Source organism: Macrobrachium rosenbergii, chromosome 39 (genome assembly GCF_040412425.1).
Source record: "Macrobrachium rosenbergii isolate ZJJX-2024 chromosome 39, ASM4041242v1, whole genome shotgun sequence".
In the NCBI taxonomy this organism is placed as follows: Eukaryota; Metazoa; Arthropoda; class Malacostraca; order Decapoda; family Palaemonidae; genus Macrobrachium; species Macrobrachium rosenbergii.
In genome coordinates this window covers 8470001-8490000 of record NC_089779.1, presented here as the reverse complement: position 1 = coordinate 8490000, position 20000 = coordinate 8470001, and the positions used below count along the sequence as shown (strand labels likewise).

General features: G+C 36.7%; 1 protein-coding gene across 8 annotated transcripts in view; it reads left to right on the top strand.

Moving 5' to 3' along the window:
* The window catches only part of LOC136825712 (galanin receptor 2a-like), a 513143-nt gene that overhangs the window by 180029 nt on the left and 313114 nt on the right, over positions 1–20000 (top strand). For all 8 annotated transcript variants that reach the window (XM_067082474.1, XM_067082478.1, XM_067082476.1 and 5 more), the window contains one exon: positions 8290–8349. Coding sequence is in view for 2 of the 8 variants with exons in the window: in XM_067082473.1 (XP_066938574.1) it covers positions 8290–8349 (60 nt within the window). In the remaining 6 variants the exon portion in view is untranslated. The remainder of the gene's footprint in view (positions 1–8289; positions 8350–20000) is intronic.

Genomic DNA, 20000 nt, shown 5'->3' with positions numbered 1-20000 from the left:
TCTCTCTCTCTCTCTCACATAAACACACACACACACTCAAAATATTATATACATAACCCGTCTTCTGAAAACTACCTAACTTTATAGAAGTTCTTTTAGAAGAGAGGGCGCGTGCGGAATTTACAAGTATCTCCTTCTGTTCACCATTGGAAAAAAGGAACCTTCGACTCTTAGGAGGCGAATTCACATTCAAACTTTCCTCCTAGATTTATATGCTTTTTTATTTATTTATTTACCCCGTGTGATCCACGCCAACACAGTCGTTTTTCAGTGGACCTGCTTACATTACCTAAGACGTATGTTTTTATAGTTTTCATTTGGCAAATTAGTGCTTTATTTACACATACATGTGACATGTATGTGCTCTTTGCTATCGGTATGAGCTCACGACATCCGGCTGATCAGATGTGTGAAAGAATAACTACCTTACATTCTTTCATGTATTATCAGAATGGAACTCGGACTGAGTGCTTTGAGTACGACTATTTATCACACATTATGAAGTTATATCCTGTGGCATAGTGAGATTCACCCTTTTAATTCCTTGAAGATACTCCACCTAATGTTAAATCTCACCAGTTTCCCTATAATTTTATGATTATAACTTATTTCCCCTTACGGGGGTAGTACCGTCAGTGCACCTCACGTGGTGCACTGTAGGCATTACTTTAGGGTCTTTGCAGTGTCCCTTCGGCCCCTAGCTGCAACATCTTTCATTCCTTTTACTGTAAATCCGTTCATATTCTCTTTCTTCCATCTGACTTTCCACCCTCTCTAACAACTGTTTCATAGTGCAGCTGCGAGGTTGTCTATCCTGTTACACCTTACTGTCTATTTCCTTTTCAGCGCTGAATGACCACATAGGTCCCAGCGCTTGGCCTTTGGACTAAATTCTGTATTCTCTGTATTCTATAATTATTTATTAAGTAAGCATGGATTGTAATAAAAGGTAAACATATTTCAGTCGCCGATGATCGCAGACGCCACGACGTCACGTTATAAAAAAATCGGTCAATCAATCGGTTCTCATCTCTGCTGCGACGCTTTCATCATTTCATTATCCCCGACATTTGGAAAGATGACCCATCATCTGATCCCTCGTAGATTAATCTTGCGTCACAAGTTTAAAGGTCAACGCCGTGCCGTTTGATCTTGGCTTCGCTCTCATTTACATATTCATGAAAGTTATATGGTAGGTCTTAGTTCATCGTTGCTTCATTATTATATTTGTTTCGTAACCTTTGCATTATCATTTCATCATTTTATCAGTTTCTTCATTGTATTTGTTTCGTAACCTTTGCTTTATCATTTCATCATTGCATCAATATGTCTTGTCTTGCAACGCGTTATTTCGTCATTTTGATTCGTCTCTGAATCATTGTATCAGTGTCTCTGACCTATGACTCGTCATCATATCAGTGCTTCTTAGTGTTCATCATCATCTCATCATTGTCAAAGGTTCTGACTCATCATTTCGCCACTGGATTAAAAGCTCGTTGATGTTGTGTCATCATTTCATCATTGTATATCAACACCATCTTGTTTTTGGTTTGGTCATTGTATCAATACCTTCATTATAAACCACTGTAAATATTATTGCTGGTATTTTATGTTTTCTTCTTATGATAATGATATATAGGGTTTGATTTTGACAGTTGCTTATCTGTAACCTTTTCCGTTGTTATTTTCATTAAAAATGGAATATATATATATATATATAATATATATATATATATATATATATATATATATATATATATATATATATATATAAATGAGTGTGTGATTGTGTTTATGTGTGTTTGTATATTTTCTTTTATATGTAAGTCCCTGACCACATCAGTAAGGCAGATGGGTATTTCAACCACTTGGTTTATCCGGGGGAAAAAAATGTGAATAATGAAGACACTACCCTTTTGGTACAATATGTATCTCATGTTCTGACGGGACGATTTCTGTCACCTGCTCAAACACACACACTACGCGTACATACGTATATGTATATATATATATATATATATATATATATATATATATATATATATATATATATATATATACAATCATGAAGCTACAAATGTCGCTAATATCGAAATTCACGCTACCTCGGTATATCTCCGTTGGAGAATTTTCGCCGAAGGGGAATTTATATAAGTGATAAATGAATTGGAATCGTGGGGACACGAACCCGCGACGAAAGCCTATTCAGCGACTCCAGTTGACGTAAACCATTGAGCCATCAAGATATTAAGCGACATTTGTAGCTTCATGATTGTATATAAATCACGGTGTGATAAAAATTTCATAACAAAAGAGCTGCGTGTTCCAAACGTACCAATGAACTGTCATGGCGGAGGTGGGTCATTGTCGAGGCTAGTACACTTTCCCCGCTCACGACGGGTAAAAGCAGTACGACATCTCGGCAAAAGACTTTAGTTACCCTCTCTTGATGGCTCAATGGTTTACGTCAACTGAGTCGCTGAATAGGCTTTCGTCGCGGGTTCGTGTCCCCACGATTCCAATTCATTTATCATTATATAAATTCCCCTTCGGCGACAATTCTCCAACGGAGATATCCCGAGGTAGCGTAAATTCGATATTAAGCGACATTTGTAGCTTCATGATTGTATATAAATCACAGTGTGATAAAAATTTCATATATATGTGTATATATATATATATATATATATATATATATATATATATATATATATATATATATATATATATATATATATATATATATATTCTGTGCTTTTCGTCTTTAGTCTTTTTGGCAATTTCAAGTAAGAATCTTTCTTTATGTCCATTCAATTCTCCTTACAGATCTTATGGGTTAGTCGAGCAGATTAATAATAACAAGAGGAATAATGATGAAACGCTTGTAGAGACAAATGCATATATTCTAAAAGCGCTTTCGTTTTCCTCGCCCTTCGAAAAATGCCTCTTCTAATTAAGAGAGGTATTGTAAAATGCTCAGGAGCTCTTGTGTAGTGTTCTTGCACATATACTTTTGTACATAACTGAAGAATTGTAACCGATTATGGAGGTGGTTCTATAAAGGATTGAATAGTCTATGGCAGCTGCTAGTGTCCATAGATCTTACATGGTCATGGGCTCTAGAGGCCTCAGTTTGGTACTACGTTGTTTGGAAGAGACATAGTTTGGTACATAATAACCATACGAAACTGGAAGGGGCCCATAGATGAACACACACACACACATACACACACACACACGCACGCACACATACTTTGAGCAATAGTGTTTTAGAGTCATTTCACTTCGCATACTTTTCACATGATAGCACGGGTGAAAATAACAGCAGCGTTAAGGGCAGTGATAGAATGTGGATAACATAATAATAATAATAATAATAATAATAATAATAATAATAATAATAATAATAGCAACAAGGAAATAAAACGCCCAGAAGACAACTGCTGAACATCCTACAAAAGGACTCGCGTAAACCTACCATGAAGTTTCCTCTGTCCGTGACAGGAATTCCTTTCCCTTCGCCCGAGGTTTACCTTCCATTATAACTTTGGAGGAACGAAATTTAGTCCTGAGTTGGCGTTTCCTGTAGCGCGGCCTTTGCCTCGAGATTCTCACCTGAACGAGCCTTTGGCCAAAGAAAACTTAGTCAAGAGCGAGCGTTTCCTTTAGCTCAGCTTATGCCTGGATGTACACCTGGACGAGCTCTTGTTTACCTGGAAGAGGATTAGTTCAGAATACAACGTCGGTAAATTCCTATGTTAGCAACCCTTAACCTTTGGTCAAGGTGTGGTGGTTTTAAGCCTTCCTTGCTCGAGGACAATTTTCCGCTCAAAGGGTAACCCCCGTGGGGAGTAGTGCCGTCAGTGCACCTCATGCAGTGCGCTGTAGGTATTATTTAAGGTTCTTTGCGGCGTCCCTTCGGCCCGTAGCTGCAGCCCCTTTTATTCCCTTTATTGTACATCCTTTCATATTATCTTTCTTCCTTCTTACTTTCTACCGTCTCTTAACGATTGATTCTTAGTGCAACTACGAGGTTTTCCTCCTGTTACGCCTTTCAAACCTTTTTACTGTCAGTTTCCGTTTCAGCGCTGAATGACCGCATAGGTCACAGCGCTTGGCCTTTGGCCTAAATTCTATACACTATTCTTTTCTCTTCAAAGGGTAACGAAGCCTCCTTCTCCTCCCCCGCCCCACCTCCCACTCATTATAGGAAAAGGGAGTTTTGGACTCATTAGGCTGGCAGAAGTTACGGTGGCGCAAATCTTAAACTCTCATGGCTTATCTTAGAGCTGAAGGAGGTGGTTTTATCAAAATGGTCTCCTTAGACTTGGTCGTTTCGTAGGAAGAGGGACAGAAACAACCTTTCGATCCACCTGATGCAGCCAACTTGTGTGCACACCTTGATCGGTAATGCTTGGTGGAACCATTCAGTCATTCCATCATTCATTTGTTGATACTTTAATCTTCATGGGGATTCGTAAATTTTATGGAGTGTTTTATACTCATTTATCTATCTGAAAGTTTGGCGGAAATGACCCCGGCGGTCGCGACGCCAGATAACCCCCATTTACTTACATTTAACAGTACGCACATATAAACTGCCATATCCAATTATGAGGAAAAATACTGTTAATGAAACCAAAATTTCATGTAAAATAGATAAAAATAAAAGGAATAAAAATACCTCCTTTCACAAATGAGAGAAAAAAAAAAAACACTATAACTTGACCAGCCAGATAAACAAAGGAAGGACACAGAAAGAGGGGAAACAGTAAAAATGAACTAATAAAAGAGTAAAAGACGTCTTGGACCTGACAATAATGGGGGCAATTTACCAGCAGAAAGAAAAGCCCACGCTACGAGGAACATCATTCGAACCATATTGTCCCCAAAACTCTTTTTTTTTTCTTCTTTGTAGCTCAACAGCGATAGCGTTGGCGGTATTTTTATTTTTACATTTTCACCAACACTGTTATTGTACCTGTTATGTTTTATTGGTTTTTATCTGTTTCTCGTGCTTGCGAGGAAGATTTAATTTGAATGCAGTTACTTGCATTTTCAAGCATGGATGTGTGTGTATGTGTTTTTTTTTCATTATTACTGTTAATGTTGATTTTGTATTTTATGTTAAAATGTTTTCTGCCCTCGTCTTTCATATTTGCATAAGGTTAATTTTAATTTTATTTCTCATTTCATGTGATTTTGCTCCGTGATGTCTTTTAGTCGTATGTTATAGAAGTAGGGCACGATGAAAATGAATATACATTATATATATATATATATATATATATATATATATATATATATATATATATATATGTATATATATACATATATGTATATTATATTGTGTGTCTGTGTGTGTAAAATTTTATCCTAAAATTTCATATATAAATATATATAAAATTGTATCTTTATTTAATCTTGCCTTATTTTTATTCCAATGCTGTATGTGTACGTGTGGGTCTGTCTTTAAATTTGAATTTATTTTTGTATTTTATCCTAGACTCTGATAATGTGAATAGTTCATTTCCGAATGCAGTGAAGGAAGTATCGTGATTCGGATGATTTTGTTTTCATTGAAATGCCACTTCCACGGAGTCATTAGATAGCACAAACACACACACACACTATATATATATATATATATATATATATATATATATATATATATATATATATTATATATATGTATATATATATATATATATATATATATATATATATATATATATATATATATATTATATGTTATATATAACACAAAGGGCAGACTACGCGAATGTAATATGTACTTAATTCTCTCAATGTTTCTCTATGCGTGTGGAGATTTACAGATGCAATATATATATATTCATAATCAAAATGCAAATATATAATATAGGGAGAGAGAGAGAGAGATGAGATTGCTCGTGGAACGTAATCCGCTGATAAGATTATAATCTATGATCAAAGGCGCGTTGTCGCAACTTTGTTATACTGTTACAATCAACGAAGACTTCAATTTAAAGCGTTATATCTTTCCCAGATGGGTAAATCTACTTAGCAGTGTTATAAAGTGTTAGTGTGAGCTCTCAGTATTAGTTTACTCCTTCCCATGCAATGATTATATATATATATATATATATATATATATATATATATATATATATATATATATATATATATATATATATATATATGTAATGTATGTGTATGTATATATATATATATATATATATATATATATAAAATATATATATATATATATATATATATACTGTATATATAGATGTGTGTGTATACATAATATAAAATTCCGTTGTATAAAATGGGTAACACTTTATATATACTATATGTATATAAGATAGAGAGAAATCAAGTACATATATTCATGCAGTCTTGCCCTTTGCGATATATATATATATATATATATATATATATATATATATATATATATATATATATATATACATATATGTGTGTGTATTCATACATACATACATACTTTAGGTGATTGCCACCTCTTGTTTATAAAGCCTTTTTAGTGCAAATTTAGCAAAACTGAAGAGATCCTGCTCATGTTCATCCTTAAGAATAGGACGGAAATGGAAATAGGGGTATAGTGATTTTACCAAGCGCCCCCCAAAAAAAAAAAAAGAAAAATAATGATGCCAAAACCAAGAATGTTTGGACAGAATCTGTGATATATAAAATAAGAGAAAGTAAATAAATGAGCAAGTACTTGATAATATCTGGGTACCAGATACAAATTTGCGGCTCCCCATCACCCATGGGCTCCTCAAGGAGCGAGAGCTTGCGTTGGCATAGGACCAGCTTAATCCTAACCATCCACCAACCAGCCACTTCGTTCCGGTTGGAGGGACGAGTCCAGAAGTCAAGACCAGTCTTCTCATCGACTTCGACATCTTCCAGACCATAAAAACTTATGCAAAATCTGACATAACTGATAAAGACTGATTTTAAATGTACTTTTCCACATGTGTGTTTTTCTTTACAAAATGTGTCGTGCTTTATATACATAAAATGCCTCATTGTGTTTAACAAAATATATGTACATTGACTCATTTGTGATTGTTCTTCAATTCATTTATGTGCTTTTTTTTCTGGTATCACTCATGCCCTCACTTGCTAGTTTATGACGGTCACCTCCTGGAGAAGAATAGTTACGAAAATAGAAAAGAAAGGTCAAGCCTCCTTTCTGGCGAAACGAACTGTTGACCTGTGATTTTCCAGATCAACACCATTGCAGTGCTGACCTTGTATAGGAAAGTTCAGCGCCACAAATCCCCAAGGAGGAGGTTTTGCTTTTGTCATTATTATTATTATTATTATTATTATTATTATTATTATTATTATTATTATTATTATTATTATTATTATCCATGTATCACGGTCGATTTCACTTCATAGAACGATTCCCACTACCAAAAGGTCGAAGGTAAACGTGGACAATGAAACGGCGAGATTGAAAGGCGATAAGCACGCCTCTGCAGCAATGATTAGAGCCGGCAGTCGCATATTCAATTGCCCTTGAAATGATCTAAGGACGATATAATGAGCATGAGGGGTTCTCGTTGTGTTCCTCCAATTACCCTGACTTCCTAGGAATGAATTTGGGTCTCTTTCGGAAGCTGTTGAGAAATGGCATGTAGTTTTAGTTGACGGGGGAAAAGATGGCGTTGAGTTTGCCGTGTATCCTGACCTTGAAAAATGGTAATGCAGCGCCAGAATAAGCATTTTTTTTAATAATGTAGACATGGTGAAATTACATAGGCGTATTAAACTCATTCATATATGTTTTTAGTCCAGAACTTGAAAAAATTCCGGTGGTTTATATATTTTTTTATTCTCATTTCTAACACAAAATGCACTCAGAAACGCGCCAGTATTAGCATGTGTGTGAGTGTGCGCACGTCGGGGTGTGTGTGTGAATGAGTGTGTGGCTGTGTGAATGCATGGGTGTAAGTCAGGGGTTTACATCCCTGACTTGCACACATTCACTCACTTACAGACACACATCCACACACTCGCATACACACACAGACACACATTCACATACACACTCACTCACAGACTCACATCCACACATTCACATACACACTCGCTTGCTAACAGGCGTTTGCAGGTAATTCATACAGGGGTCTTCATAGCACTGGCAGAATGCCATCCCGCTTAAGTGCTGCTCAAGTTAACGTCATACTCTCGAGGAATGACCGAGTCAAGCACCACTGTAATTGAATTTTTGTTTGGTGCTTTTATTCACTGAGCTTTTTCTTTCATTTCCAGACCTTCGCCTGCTGACAATCTTTCAGTGTGCGATCTCTCCAGGATACGCTGTTGCTTAAGGTAAGAACTTTTATGTTTATGTCTTTTATAGTGTTGGTTATGAATTTGTTGGCATGGTGCGTGTAATTGACTTAAGGACGTTTACACCCAAACGCAGACTGACTTCGGAACTACTGTGATGTTCAAAAGGTGGACTAAAAATTGACTTAAAGGAATGGACTTTATAGAAGTGAAACTTGCGAACGGTTTGGATTTTGGAAAATGGGACTTGTAAATAACTTTAAAAAGGAGACTTACTGACATTGAAATTTGAGAGTATTCGGGATTCATAGCAAAAAGACATTAAACTTGACTTAGATACAGAAGGGACCTTGACAACACTTTGAATTTCAAGCAAATGGTCACGAAAATTTGCTTGATATTGGAACTTGAGAATAGCTGGACTTGAAGCAAATGGACTTTGAACATGGTTTATGAGAAAATGGACTTCTTTAAACATAACGTAAAGTCTTCAGAACACTTACCCGGTCAAAATGTATGAATTTGTGTAGTATTCCATTTGTAAAAATGTTTGTATGAAAGAGGGATGGAAACAAGGTCAGAGGGGGCAGTGCATAACTTACTCGCGCACCGTTAGTAGTTTTTCTCGATGGAGCAGTTCATTGATTTAGAGGATGCTAAAAAATATCAACTGAAATATATAATATTTAAAAGAAAGAAGGAAACAGGTGTTGAAGTAAGTAGCGGAAATAATGGACCTAGTTTTAGGTTATAAGCAGTCTAAACGTTTAAAAATATGGGAAAATGTTTAATTAACTTTATAATTAGAAAACGAATAAGTGAAGAAATTTTACAAGTCATTAAGGTTAAAGGGAAGCACCTTGTAACTTATGTAAATAAATAACGAGCATTTTATAAGCCTTGGAAATGGGAATGCTTTTTTTTTTCCATTCTTTGATGCCAGGATTTCATCACAGATCCTACAAAAATGGTGGGAATATATTTTTAAAAACCGTTAAGAATTAACGCGGGTAGATTTTTATTAACATTTGTAAATGAGCGAACACATTTAGCAATGGGACTACATTTTATTGTTTTAGTGAATAATGGAAATACATTTTGTAAATTGTTTTGTGGTGGAAATGCATTGTATACATTCTAGTAGGTAGGTAGGTAGAAAATCAAAACATATTATTTTATCAGGGATGTTGATTTATATATATATATATATATATATATATATATATATATATATATATATATATAATAATGAAGCTACAAATGTCGCTTAATATCGAAATTCACGCTACCTCGGTATATCTCCGTTGGAGAATTGTCGCCGAAGGAATTTATAAGTGATAAATGAATGGAATCGTGGGGACACGAACCCGCGACGAAAGCCTATTCAGCGACTCCAGTTGACGTAAACCATTGAGCCATCAATTTGAATGCAGTTACTTGCATTTTCAAGCATGGATGTGTGTGTATGTGTTTTTTTTTCATTATTACTGTTAATGTTGATTTTGTATTTTATGTTAAAATGGTTTACGTCAACTGGAGTCGCTGAATAGGCTTTCGTCGCGGGTTCGTGTCCCCACGATTCCAATTCATTTATCACTTATATAAATTCCCTTCGGCGACAATTCTCAACGGAGATATACCGAGGTAGCGTGAATTTCGATATTAAGCGACATTTGTAGCTTCATGATTGTATATAAATCACGGTGTGATAAAATTTCATATATATATATATATATATATATATATATATATGCATATATGCATATGTATTTATATATATATATATATATATATATATATATATATATATATATATATATATATATATATTATATATATATATATATGTATATACATATGACATATATATGAATAGGCCTATATACAGTATGTGTGCGTGCATGAGTATGCGTTTTCGTCCATACGCAATGTGGAGCTCATGTGAGGGTTATTACAGCAACTGATACGATTTCAGACTTGAGTTATTAATGGTATGTATGACTTACGAAGACCTACTTCATCTGGAAGAGAGCTGATATTCGCTAAAGACAGTACATATACATACGTACAAACATGCATGTATATATTTATGTATGTGTGTGTATGTATATTAGTGTATGCTATCATTTCTTTTTCAAATATAAACCCTTGTCGTCCACTGAAGAAAAAGACAACGGCCACATTGTCAAGTTCATGGGTTCCATCCAGAATTATTATGCATATATGCAGTATTTACTTACTTCAGTGCCTGTGTGTACACTCACTATTCGTGTAGTGAGTGTACAGCATATATACATATGTATACACATATATATACATATATTTATATGTATATATACATATATATATTTACATATATACAGCACATATATATATATATATATATATATATATATATATATATATATATATATATATATATATACTGTATATACACATATATATGTTATGTATAATCATGATGCTACAAATGTCACCGAGGTTAAGTACAACTTCCCCGCTCACGATGGGTAAAAAGTACAGCAAACTCGGCATTCACTTATACCTCTCTTGATAGCTCAGTGGTAACATCGACCGGAGTTGCTGGGTAAGTTCTGTGTCGAGGGTTCGTGACCCGGCAGTACCAATCCATTTATCACTTATAAATTCCCCTTCGGTGATAATTCTCCATCGGAGATATTCCCGAGGTAGCGTGAATTTGATATTAAGGGACATTTGTAGCTTCATGATGTGTGTGTATTTGCATAGTTCTGAGCGTTAAAAATTTGTCCAAGAAGCCTTTCATTCGCCAGTAAAACCAGTGGAACGCAACTTCATTTATTCCTCCTTCCTTCTGGCCACGACACGACAAAAAAAAAAAAAAACTGTCAATGAGAATGTTCCTCTCCTTCATTTCTTGAAGCCTTGCCAAGAATCAGGGACCTCCGCCAGCGGTTGACCAATTCCAGCAGCCGAAATTAATCCCTGTGGCCCATCGAGATTAGAGGGACGTCTCTCGCGGGGCCTATTACAAAGCCTATACTAGTCTGGTCCTCGGTAGATTGATGGCCTAATTCTCTCTACGTCATCTGCCATCCCCCTCGGTGTCCCATTTGTCGTTCACGAGTGTAATGGTATTAATATTTCACGTAGGGACATAACTTTGAGGCCGATCCATATGCATGCCTCGCTGCTGGTCTTGATTAGATTTTAAGCTGGTAGATTAGTGGGAGTAATGAGAGGTGATCAGCAAGCTGGTAGATTAGCGGGATTAACGAGAGGTGATCAATAAGCTGGTAGATTAATCAGGGGTAATGAAAAACGCTTCGAATATTGTGCTGAGTATACTCCGTAGGGGGTTAGTGCTGTCAGTTTAACGCATGCGGTAGTTCCTCATTGGATGGGTCGATATCGTACTCGGCTAGCATTCTCCTAGGCCCGCGTTCGATTCTCTGGCCGGCCAATGAAGAATTTATTTCTGGTGATAGAAATTCATTTCTCCGGATAATGTGGTTCGGATTCCACAATAGGCTGTAGGTAACCAATTGGTTCTTAGCCACGTAAAATAAGTCTAATCCTTCGGGCCAGCCCTAGGAGAGCTGTTAATCAGCTCAGTGGTCTGGTTAAACTAAGGTATACTTATCTTAACCTCATGCGATGCACTGTAGGCATTAGTTATGGGTCTTTGCAGCGTCCCTTCGGCCTCTAGTTACAACCTTTTTCATTCTTTTTACTGTACCTCCGTTCATATTCTCCGTCTTCATCTTACGTTCCACTCTCTCCTGACAACTGAATCAGTGCAACTGCAAGGTTTTCTTCTTCTTACACCTTTCAAACCTTTTTACTGTCAGTTTCCGTTTCAGTGCTGAATGGCCTCATAGGTCCCAGTGCTTGGCCTTTGATCTAAATTATATATTCTGTTGTGTGCTGAATTTCCTTTAAACGACTCAAGTTTCCACAAGATATTGTAATAGAAGTATAAACTTGGTGTTGTGAAGGATTAGGAAGTAGCTTAAAGTAATACCTTACTCCAAACAATAGGCTCAGGTACTCTCTCTACCTTAAACTCATTAAAGTGAATATTTATGAGAAGGTACAAAATGGATAACTATTAGTTTTCAAAATTTCACATCACGATTATATTTGTTTTTAAATATCTCGTCCTGTTGTTCTCAAGAACATTAACTTATTTCTTGACTTTTACCGGGAATTGGGGATAAAACTTCCGGGATTCTTCGAGTACGCATAGTTATACGTGCCAAGCATTACACTATTTAGAATAAATAAACAGTTATTTCTTCATGAGGTTCGTTGTAGGCATTACTTAAGGTTCTCTGCAGTGTCCCTTCGGCCCTAGCTGCAACCTCTTTCATTCCTTTTACTGTAATTCCGTGCATATTCTCTTTCTTCCGTCTTAATTTCCACCCTCTTCTAACAGTCGTCGTAGTGTAACTGCGAGGTTTTCCTCCTGGTACACATCCCATATCTTTTTACTGTCGTTTTCAGTTTTACCCCTGAAAGACCTCATAGGTCGCAGCGCTTGGCCTTTGTCCTAAATTCTATATTCTGTTCTGTGCTCTACTACATTGCACCAGGTTGTTAATTGATAACTTTGTTTATGCAATATGACTTCGCATAGTACCCGGAGAAGATGACCCGTTTTAGATTTGACAGGGTCCCCTTTAGGCTAAATGAAAACCTCATTTTCCTCCTTGGTCCTGGCTTGTGAGACTAATTCGGTACTCCGAAGCGTTCGTCAGAAAAGTAGAAATATTGAACGTGAAGACCGTCCATTTGGGAGAAGTCGGTAACATTCCGGTAAAAGCTTTCTAAGGCGCAAAAATATCGTCGAGTAATTTTTATTTAAGTTATGTTTGGGGTAGAGTCATAGTACTGGGAAAGGGTGGTTTCATTTTTCCGAGAGGAGAATTTTTCTCGTTCGTAAAAATCTCGTTGCTGTTGAAGTTTTGCGTCCCTCTGTATGATTTTAATCTGTCAGTGCATGGAGGTAATTCGTGTGACGTAACGTTAAACCAGTATATGATGCTATTACGCTTTACTTTTAACAGATATTCGTAGTGCGCGTAACAAAACATTTTCCTTGAGGTTAATCCAAGAAAGCGTTATTGGTTTCAGCGTATAAAGTTTCACGTACGAAGAAGAATAAGCGCCGCGATACGCCTTTCACCATAGCTAATTAGCCGAGGTCTGGAAATTATTTGAAAAAGGCATTTCACTCCGAGGAAGACCATGCGAAAAAATATATGCACTATTGAGGGCAGTTCTTGCGTGTATTCCTTGAGTATGATATTATGTTTCCCCTTGATTAAAGAATAAAGGAAAACTGGAAAAAGAAGAAGAAGTGGAGAACCTCCAGACTGTCGTCGCAAATCGATGGGGCACTCTCTTACGGTTCTGGCCCCTCAAGGGCACTTAACAACTGGCATGAGCCAAGCAATTATGGATGTCCAAAGGCTAGTCTCATTCTGCGTCATGTGTCCCCTCCCCACCTCTCCTCTCTCTCTCTCTCTCTCTCTCTCTCTCTCTCTACTCTACATATATATATATATATATATATATATATATATATATATATATATACATATATATATATATATATATATATATATATATATATATACATACATATATATATATGTATATATAGATAATAATATATATATAAATATATATATGTGAATATAAATAAATAAATATAAATATATATATAATGTATATATATATTATGCATTACATATATATGTATTTATACGCTATATACATTATCTATATATATGTATATATATAAAGATATATGTTGTATATATACAGTATATGTATATATAGTATATATGTATATATATATATGTATAATATACTTTAACATTTCAGTTCTCAGCAAGTCTCTTGGGATGAATTTGTTAGCCCCTTGCCTTTCTCGACCCAGGTTCCCAGGCTACGTTCCACCTCTGTCGGAACGTAACAGCTCACTGCATAATTCGCTTCTCAGGTAGACATAAGATCATCATGATTTCACGAAAACGAGTCTTAGAGCGTTCCTGCTCCCTCGAGGATCGAACCATGGATCTTATGTTGGTGAGGAGGGTAGGTATGTGTGTGTGTGTGTGTGTGTGCGTGTTTTCGTATGTAAATGTAATGTATGCTTGTGGAATCCATAATTATAAAGTTATACAGCTCACCTTTTTTGAGTTTTCTGGACATATGGTCTCTAGTACGCACCGACATTTTGTAGACTAAAAATTTTAAATATAAAATTAACTCTCTCTCTCTCTCTCTCTCTCTCTCTCTCTCTCTCTCTCTCTCTCTCTCTCTCTCTCTCTCTCTCAAAAGGTTTAAAAACTTAGATACACTTTATATAATTAGCTGAACAGTGAGGTTCGCCGTCTGAACACACTCCGGTCATATTGTTGTTCTCCATGTTACTTGGAAACCCTGAGACCTTATTAATCAGCGGATGGTATGCAAACGCTCCTGGCTTTAAAAAGAGACACGCCTACATGATCTCAGGGCAAACATAGGCGTGCACGGAAGGCTGAGCTGATGGCAAAATACCTGACAGGCCTTTGGGGGAGAACAAGAGAGTGTGGGTTGGTCGGCGTGGATCATGAGAAAGGGGGAATTAGGATGATTAAAAGCAAAAATAAGAAAACACTCGTAGGAAATTCCCAGAAGGTGAGAAAAATGTTACGGTAGTTAACTGTGACAGTAATGGAGGAAAATAAATTGAGAGTGATGGAAATGATAAAGAAAAAGTTCTGTAAAACAATGGCTTAGGGTACAAGATCCTAACACGATTCAAAAAAAAAAGGGGGGCTGGATGATCTGTTGTAGTACTTGAAGAAAAGGAATTAAGATAATAAAAAACTGAAATTCTGGTGTAAGTAGGATGAAGGAGAATTAAACTCTGAAGAAGCTGGAAAAAACATAAGGTCGTCGACAGTAATGGAGAAAAATAAATTCCGAGAATGGAAAATAGCAGAAAAGTTCTCAGAAACTGCAGATGACTGACAATAACGGGTTGAAAGTGGGGAAGAGTGAAACTTAAGAGAAATGAAAAACGACAGATTAAGAGAAAAGAAAAACAGAGAAGTTAAGAGAAAAGAAAAACGGACAAATTAATTAAGAGAAATGAAAAACGAACAAATACGCTCGGGAAAACGAGGCACAAGAGAGCGAGACTAAAAGAGTGAGCAAAAAGTTAGGCCGAAATGTGCGGTTCTTTCTTGAGTTGGCGTCCTTGCGCACGCGCGTGCCCTCGCTGCTTAAACTTTAATCTGGCTAAAAGGTCCATGGGCTTGGGCAGGCTAAACCATCATTATAAAATATTCGCTTGGTGTCTCTTTAGATTGCACTCTTGCGTTTTCTCTAAGCTACTTCATACTCAGTCTTCAAAGCCAAGTTTTCCCATACAGAACGAACAAGCACCTCTACTTCTGGTGAAAGCACAGCTTAGCGTGTTCAGCAAGATCGAATGCTTTTCACTGTCCCTCTTCCAAAACGACGATCATCACACCTGGGGCTTCTGTAATCATCCGTACTTATACATTTGTTTGTGTCGTATTTTTTTTTTTTTTTTGTGATACGTAAAAGTTGGGTGCTAGCGGTGGTTATTTTTCTTTGTGTTTGTCTAACCACAGAGAATGGAAAAACTGCGCCGCAACTTTTTACCAACATTTTACTAAAGGGTGGTTGCAGAGTCCATTTGACTCCCAGTAGCATCCACTTTTTATTCTTTTACGTCACGTTCCTGAGTATTACTGTCCAGCCTCTCTAATTGATAGTGCAGCTGTGGTCTTTTCTCACAGTTCCACCTTTAGATCCTTGTACTTCATTTCCTTTTTTTTTCCCTGTTTGTCTTTTTCTTGCTGTCCAACTACTCCAACTCTTTTTCTCTGTGTTAAGCGCTGAATGGCCGAAAGGGCCCCAGTGCTTGGCTTGGCCGCCTAAATTTCGTGAATCATTCTAAATTAACATTATCATTTACGAGTTCTGTTTTCATAACTGTTACTTTGAAATGATGTTAGAAGTATTTCCTGGCCATCGTGGTTTGCTGAGCAACAACGTGGCATTAAAATGATCACTTGGCGTTTATTTTTCTAGTACCAATTGAAATTCCTGCTATTAGAAACGTTACTACGAAAAGTGATTAAAACTAATCCTTGTGTTTTTCAGGATTTAAGGATCTCATAAAAGTAACTTCCAGAATCATAACCAATTTGAAATTTTTCATATTTTTTTATTTTATTTAATTTTTTGTACACAACCAACTTCTGCCTGTGAGACGCGCTTTTGCTCCCAACAAACTTTTCATTTGACTGTTTGATGATACTTCATGATCAGGCGCTTTACTTCACATCTCATTTCCTTTTGCAAAATATTATGACTTTTTATCCTTCAGCCGCGTGTCTCTAAAGTCTTATGTCTGTCAGGTGTCACACTCTCAACTCCATCCCAACTTCAGGTAACTTTTAAAGCGTATGATAATTCGAGTATGCAAGCCTTCACTCAGTCTCACTGGGACTGTTATTTTATTTCATTGTTTTGTTTCTCATCTTATCTTGCATTAAACCCCCTTTTTAGTTTTCTGTAAAAGAAAACTATTGTGCTGGCTTTGTCTGTCTGTCCGCACTTTAGTCTGTCCTCACTTTTTTCTGTCCGCACTTTTCTGTCCGCCCTCAGATCTTAAAAACTACTGGGACTAGACGGCTGCAAATTGGTATGTTGATCATCCACCCTCCAATCATCAATCATACCAAATTGCAGCCCTCTAGCCTCAGTAGTTTTTATTTTATTTAAGGTTAAAGCTAGCCATAATCGTGCTTCTGGCAACGATATACGCCAGGCCACCACCGGGCTATCGTTAAAGTTTCATGGGCCGCTGTTCATACAGCATTATACCAAAAGATAGATCTATTTTCGGTGGCCTTGATTATACGCTGTAGCGGCTCTACAGAAAACTCGACTGTGCCGAAGAAAAAAACGGCGCATTTTTTACTTGTTTTTATATCTTAGGGAATGGAATATGAAATTTAGCGGTTTATGGGAAGTTGTAAACGTTTGAGCAATCTAAAGAAACAAATAAACCTGTATTAACAAAGGCCTCTGATGCTCCATCTGTTTGAAGTATTAACAAAGGCCTCTGATGCTCCATATATTTGAAAATTCCCGTATTTTGAACTTTCGCGAACCAAATTGGAAGTTTACTCGGGTTTCCATACGACCTTTAGACCCACATTCTAATGGGGTTGACCGCTGGGACTAGCTCTCTCTCTCTCTCTCTCTCTCTCTCTCTCTCTCTCTCTCTCTCTCTCTCTCTCTCTCTCACTAAGCGTCTTCCCAAACATCGATTACGTATCCCTTGTAACCTCATCTCAACTTCCTGAAGGCTGGGGATTCATTTTTCTTGCGGTGGGCCATTTGTTTTTCACACTCAGGTGGCCACTCCCGACAGGAACCTCCTCCGCCTCTTGAAAAAGTTCTGGACTTGGGACCGGCGTAGCGAAGTTTTGGTCTTTACAGTATAAAACATTTTCTCGGTTTGCCATTGAGGAGAGAGAGAGAGAGAGAGAGAGAGAGAGAGAGAGTGGCTATCGCATCCATTAGTTAGGTTTCCTTTTCTTCCCCCCTTTTTTTCGATGTTCATTCAAAACCTGGTGATACATGAGTACATCTCCGTAGGGGGCTAGTGCCGAAAGTGCAACTCACGCGGTGCACTGTAGACATTACGTAAGGTTCTTTGCAGCGTCCCTCGGCCCCCCAGCTAGAACTCCTTATATTCCTTTTACCGTACCTCCGTTCATTTTCCCTTTCTTCCATCTTACTCTCCACCGTCTCCTAACAATCGTTTCACAGTGCAACTGCGAGGTTTTCCTCCTGTTACACCTTTCGAACCTTTTTACTCTCAGTTTCCCATCCAGCGCTCAGTGACCTCGTAGGTCCCATTGTCTGGCCTTTTGCCTAAATCTTATACTCCATATGTGAGGACATTACTGTAAATTGTCGGTTTTTTTTTTTTTTTTTTTTTTTTTTTTTTTGCCCTGCGAATAAAAATCTGAAATACGTCAGAGAAATAATTATGAAAACTTTGCTGATTTTTTTATCCATTTTTGTTAGCTATTGATAAGTTATGTTTCAATGGTGGTCGCTGGATTATTAAGAGAGAGAATAAAAACCACTCGTGCTTGCTATAGTGATCAAGATGCCCGCAAACCACAGAAAAAGAAATTATTTCCATTTTCGATTGAAAATAAATCAGACATCAATAAAGTTCTACCCATATCATCATCTTATCTTATCGCCCGTATCTTATTCGTGTTCAGTTTGGAAACTGTTTCTTTTCTTCATATGCTCGGAATGGATTTCCCTCACTATTCTCTTTTTCCTCTCATTTCAATAACCTTCATTCTTTCAAGAGGCGTTTCTCTTTTACCATTTTCTTCTCGTTCCGTGAATCTAGGCGTTACTTGGGGTCTTTTTTTTAGGCAGCGTCCTTTCGGCTCCAAGCTGCAACTTCTTTCATTCCTTTTACCGTACCTCTGTTCTGTTCTTTTGCTTCCATCTTACTTTCCACCCTCTCCTAAAAGTTGATTCATAGTGCAACTACGAGCTCTTTTTTAAAATGAGCTGGTAGAGCTGCTGCCTGTCACTGATGGACCGGAGTTCAATTCCCCCAGAAATGCTGATGAAGAGTTAGAGGAATTTATTTCTGGTGATAGAAATTCATTTTCTCGCTATAATGTGGCTCGGATTCCACAATAAGTTGTAGGTCCCGTTGCTAAGTAACCAATTGGTTCTAGCCACGTAAAATAAGTCTAATCCTTCGGCCCAGCCCCAGGGAGAGCTAAACAATCAGCTCAGTGGTCTGGTAAAACTAACCATACTTTTTAGTGCAACTGCGAGGTTTTCCTCCTGTTACACTTCAAATCGGTTTTACTGTCAGTTTCCGTTTCAGCACTGAATGACATCTTAGGTCCCAGCACTTGGCCTTCAGCCTAAATTCTATATTCTGTTCTATTCTAGATCGGCCTGTGAAAAGAATAATCTTCAAAATAATCAGGTCATAAATTTCGCCTTTTTTTATTCTAGTGAAACGAATGTATCTTATCTGTCATCTTTTTTTTATATATAATAAAACAGATGTATTTCATTTGTTTTTTTTTCCTGGGTGATATGAATGGTGTCATTCATTTTGCTAACTGTCTTGCGCTTCGTCCATATGTTTTTTAAAGAAGTGAATAATTGGCTGTCATTGAATAGGCTAGTTTTCATGTAATATGAATGACCGTCTTCTTTTAATTCAGTGTTTTCCAGACGACATGAATATATGGCATTTCATCGTTTTTCCAGATAAAATTGATAAATGTTTTTGATTTCATTCTTTTTCTGAATGAAATGAATGACTGCCTTATATTTCATTTCTTTCTTTTTTTTCATATGAAAGAAATGACTGTCATTCACTTCATTCTTTTTCCACATTAAATTATGGGCTGCCTTTCATTTCATCCCCTGTTTACATATGAAATAAATGAATGAAAGTCTTTTCACCTTAATTCCTTACGAAATAAATAACTTTAATCTCATTCTTTTTTCCAAATGAAATGAAAGGTCTGAAAGGTCTTCTTTTCTATTCATCCGTTTTCTAGATCAATTTAATAACTATCTTTCATTCCATAGTTTATTTCAGATGAAAT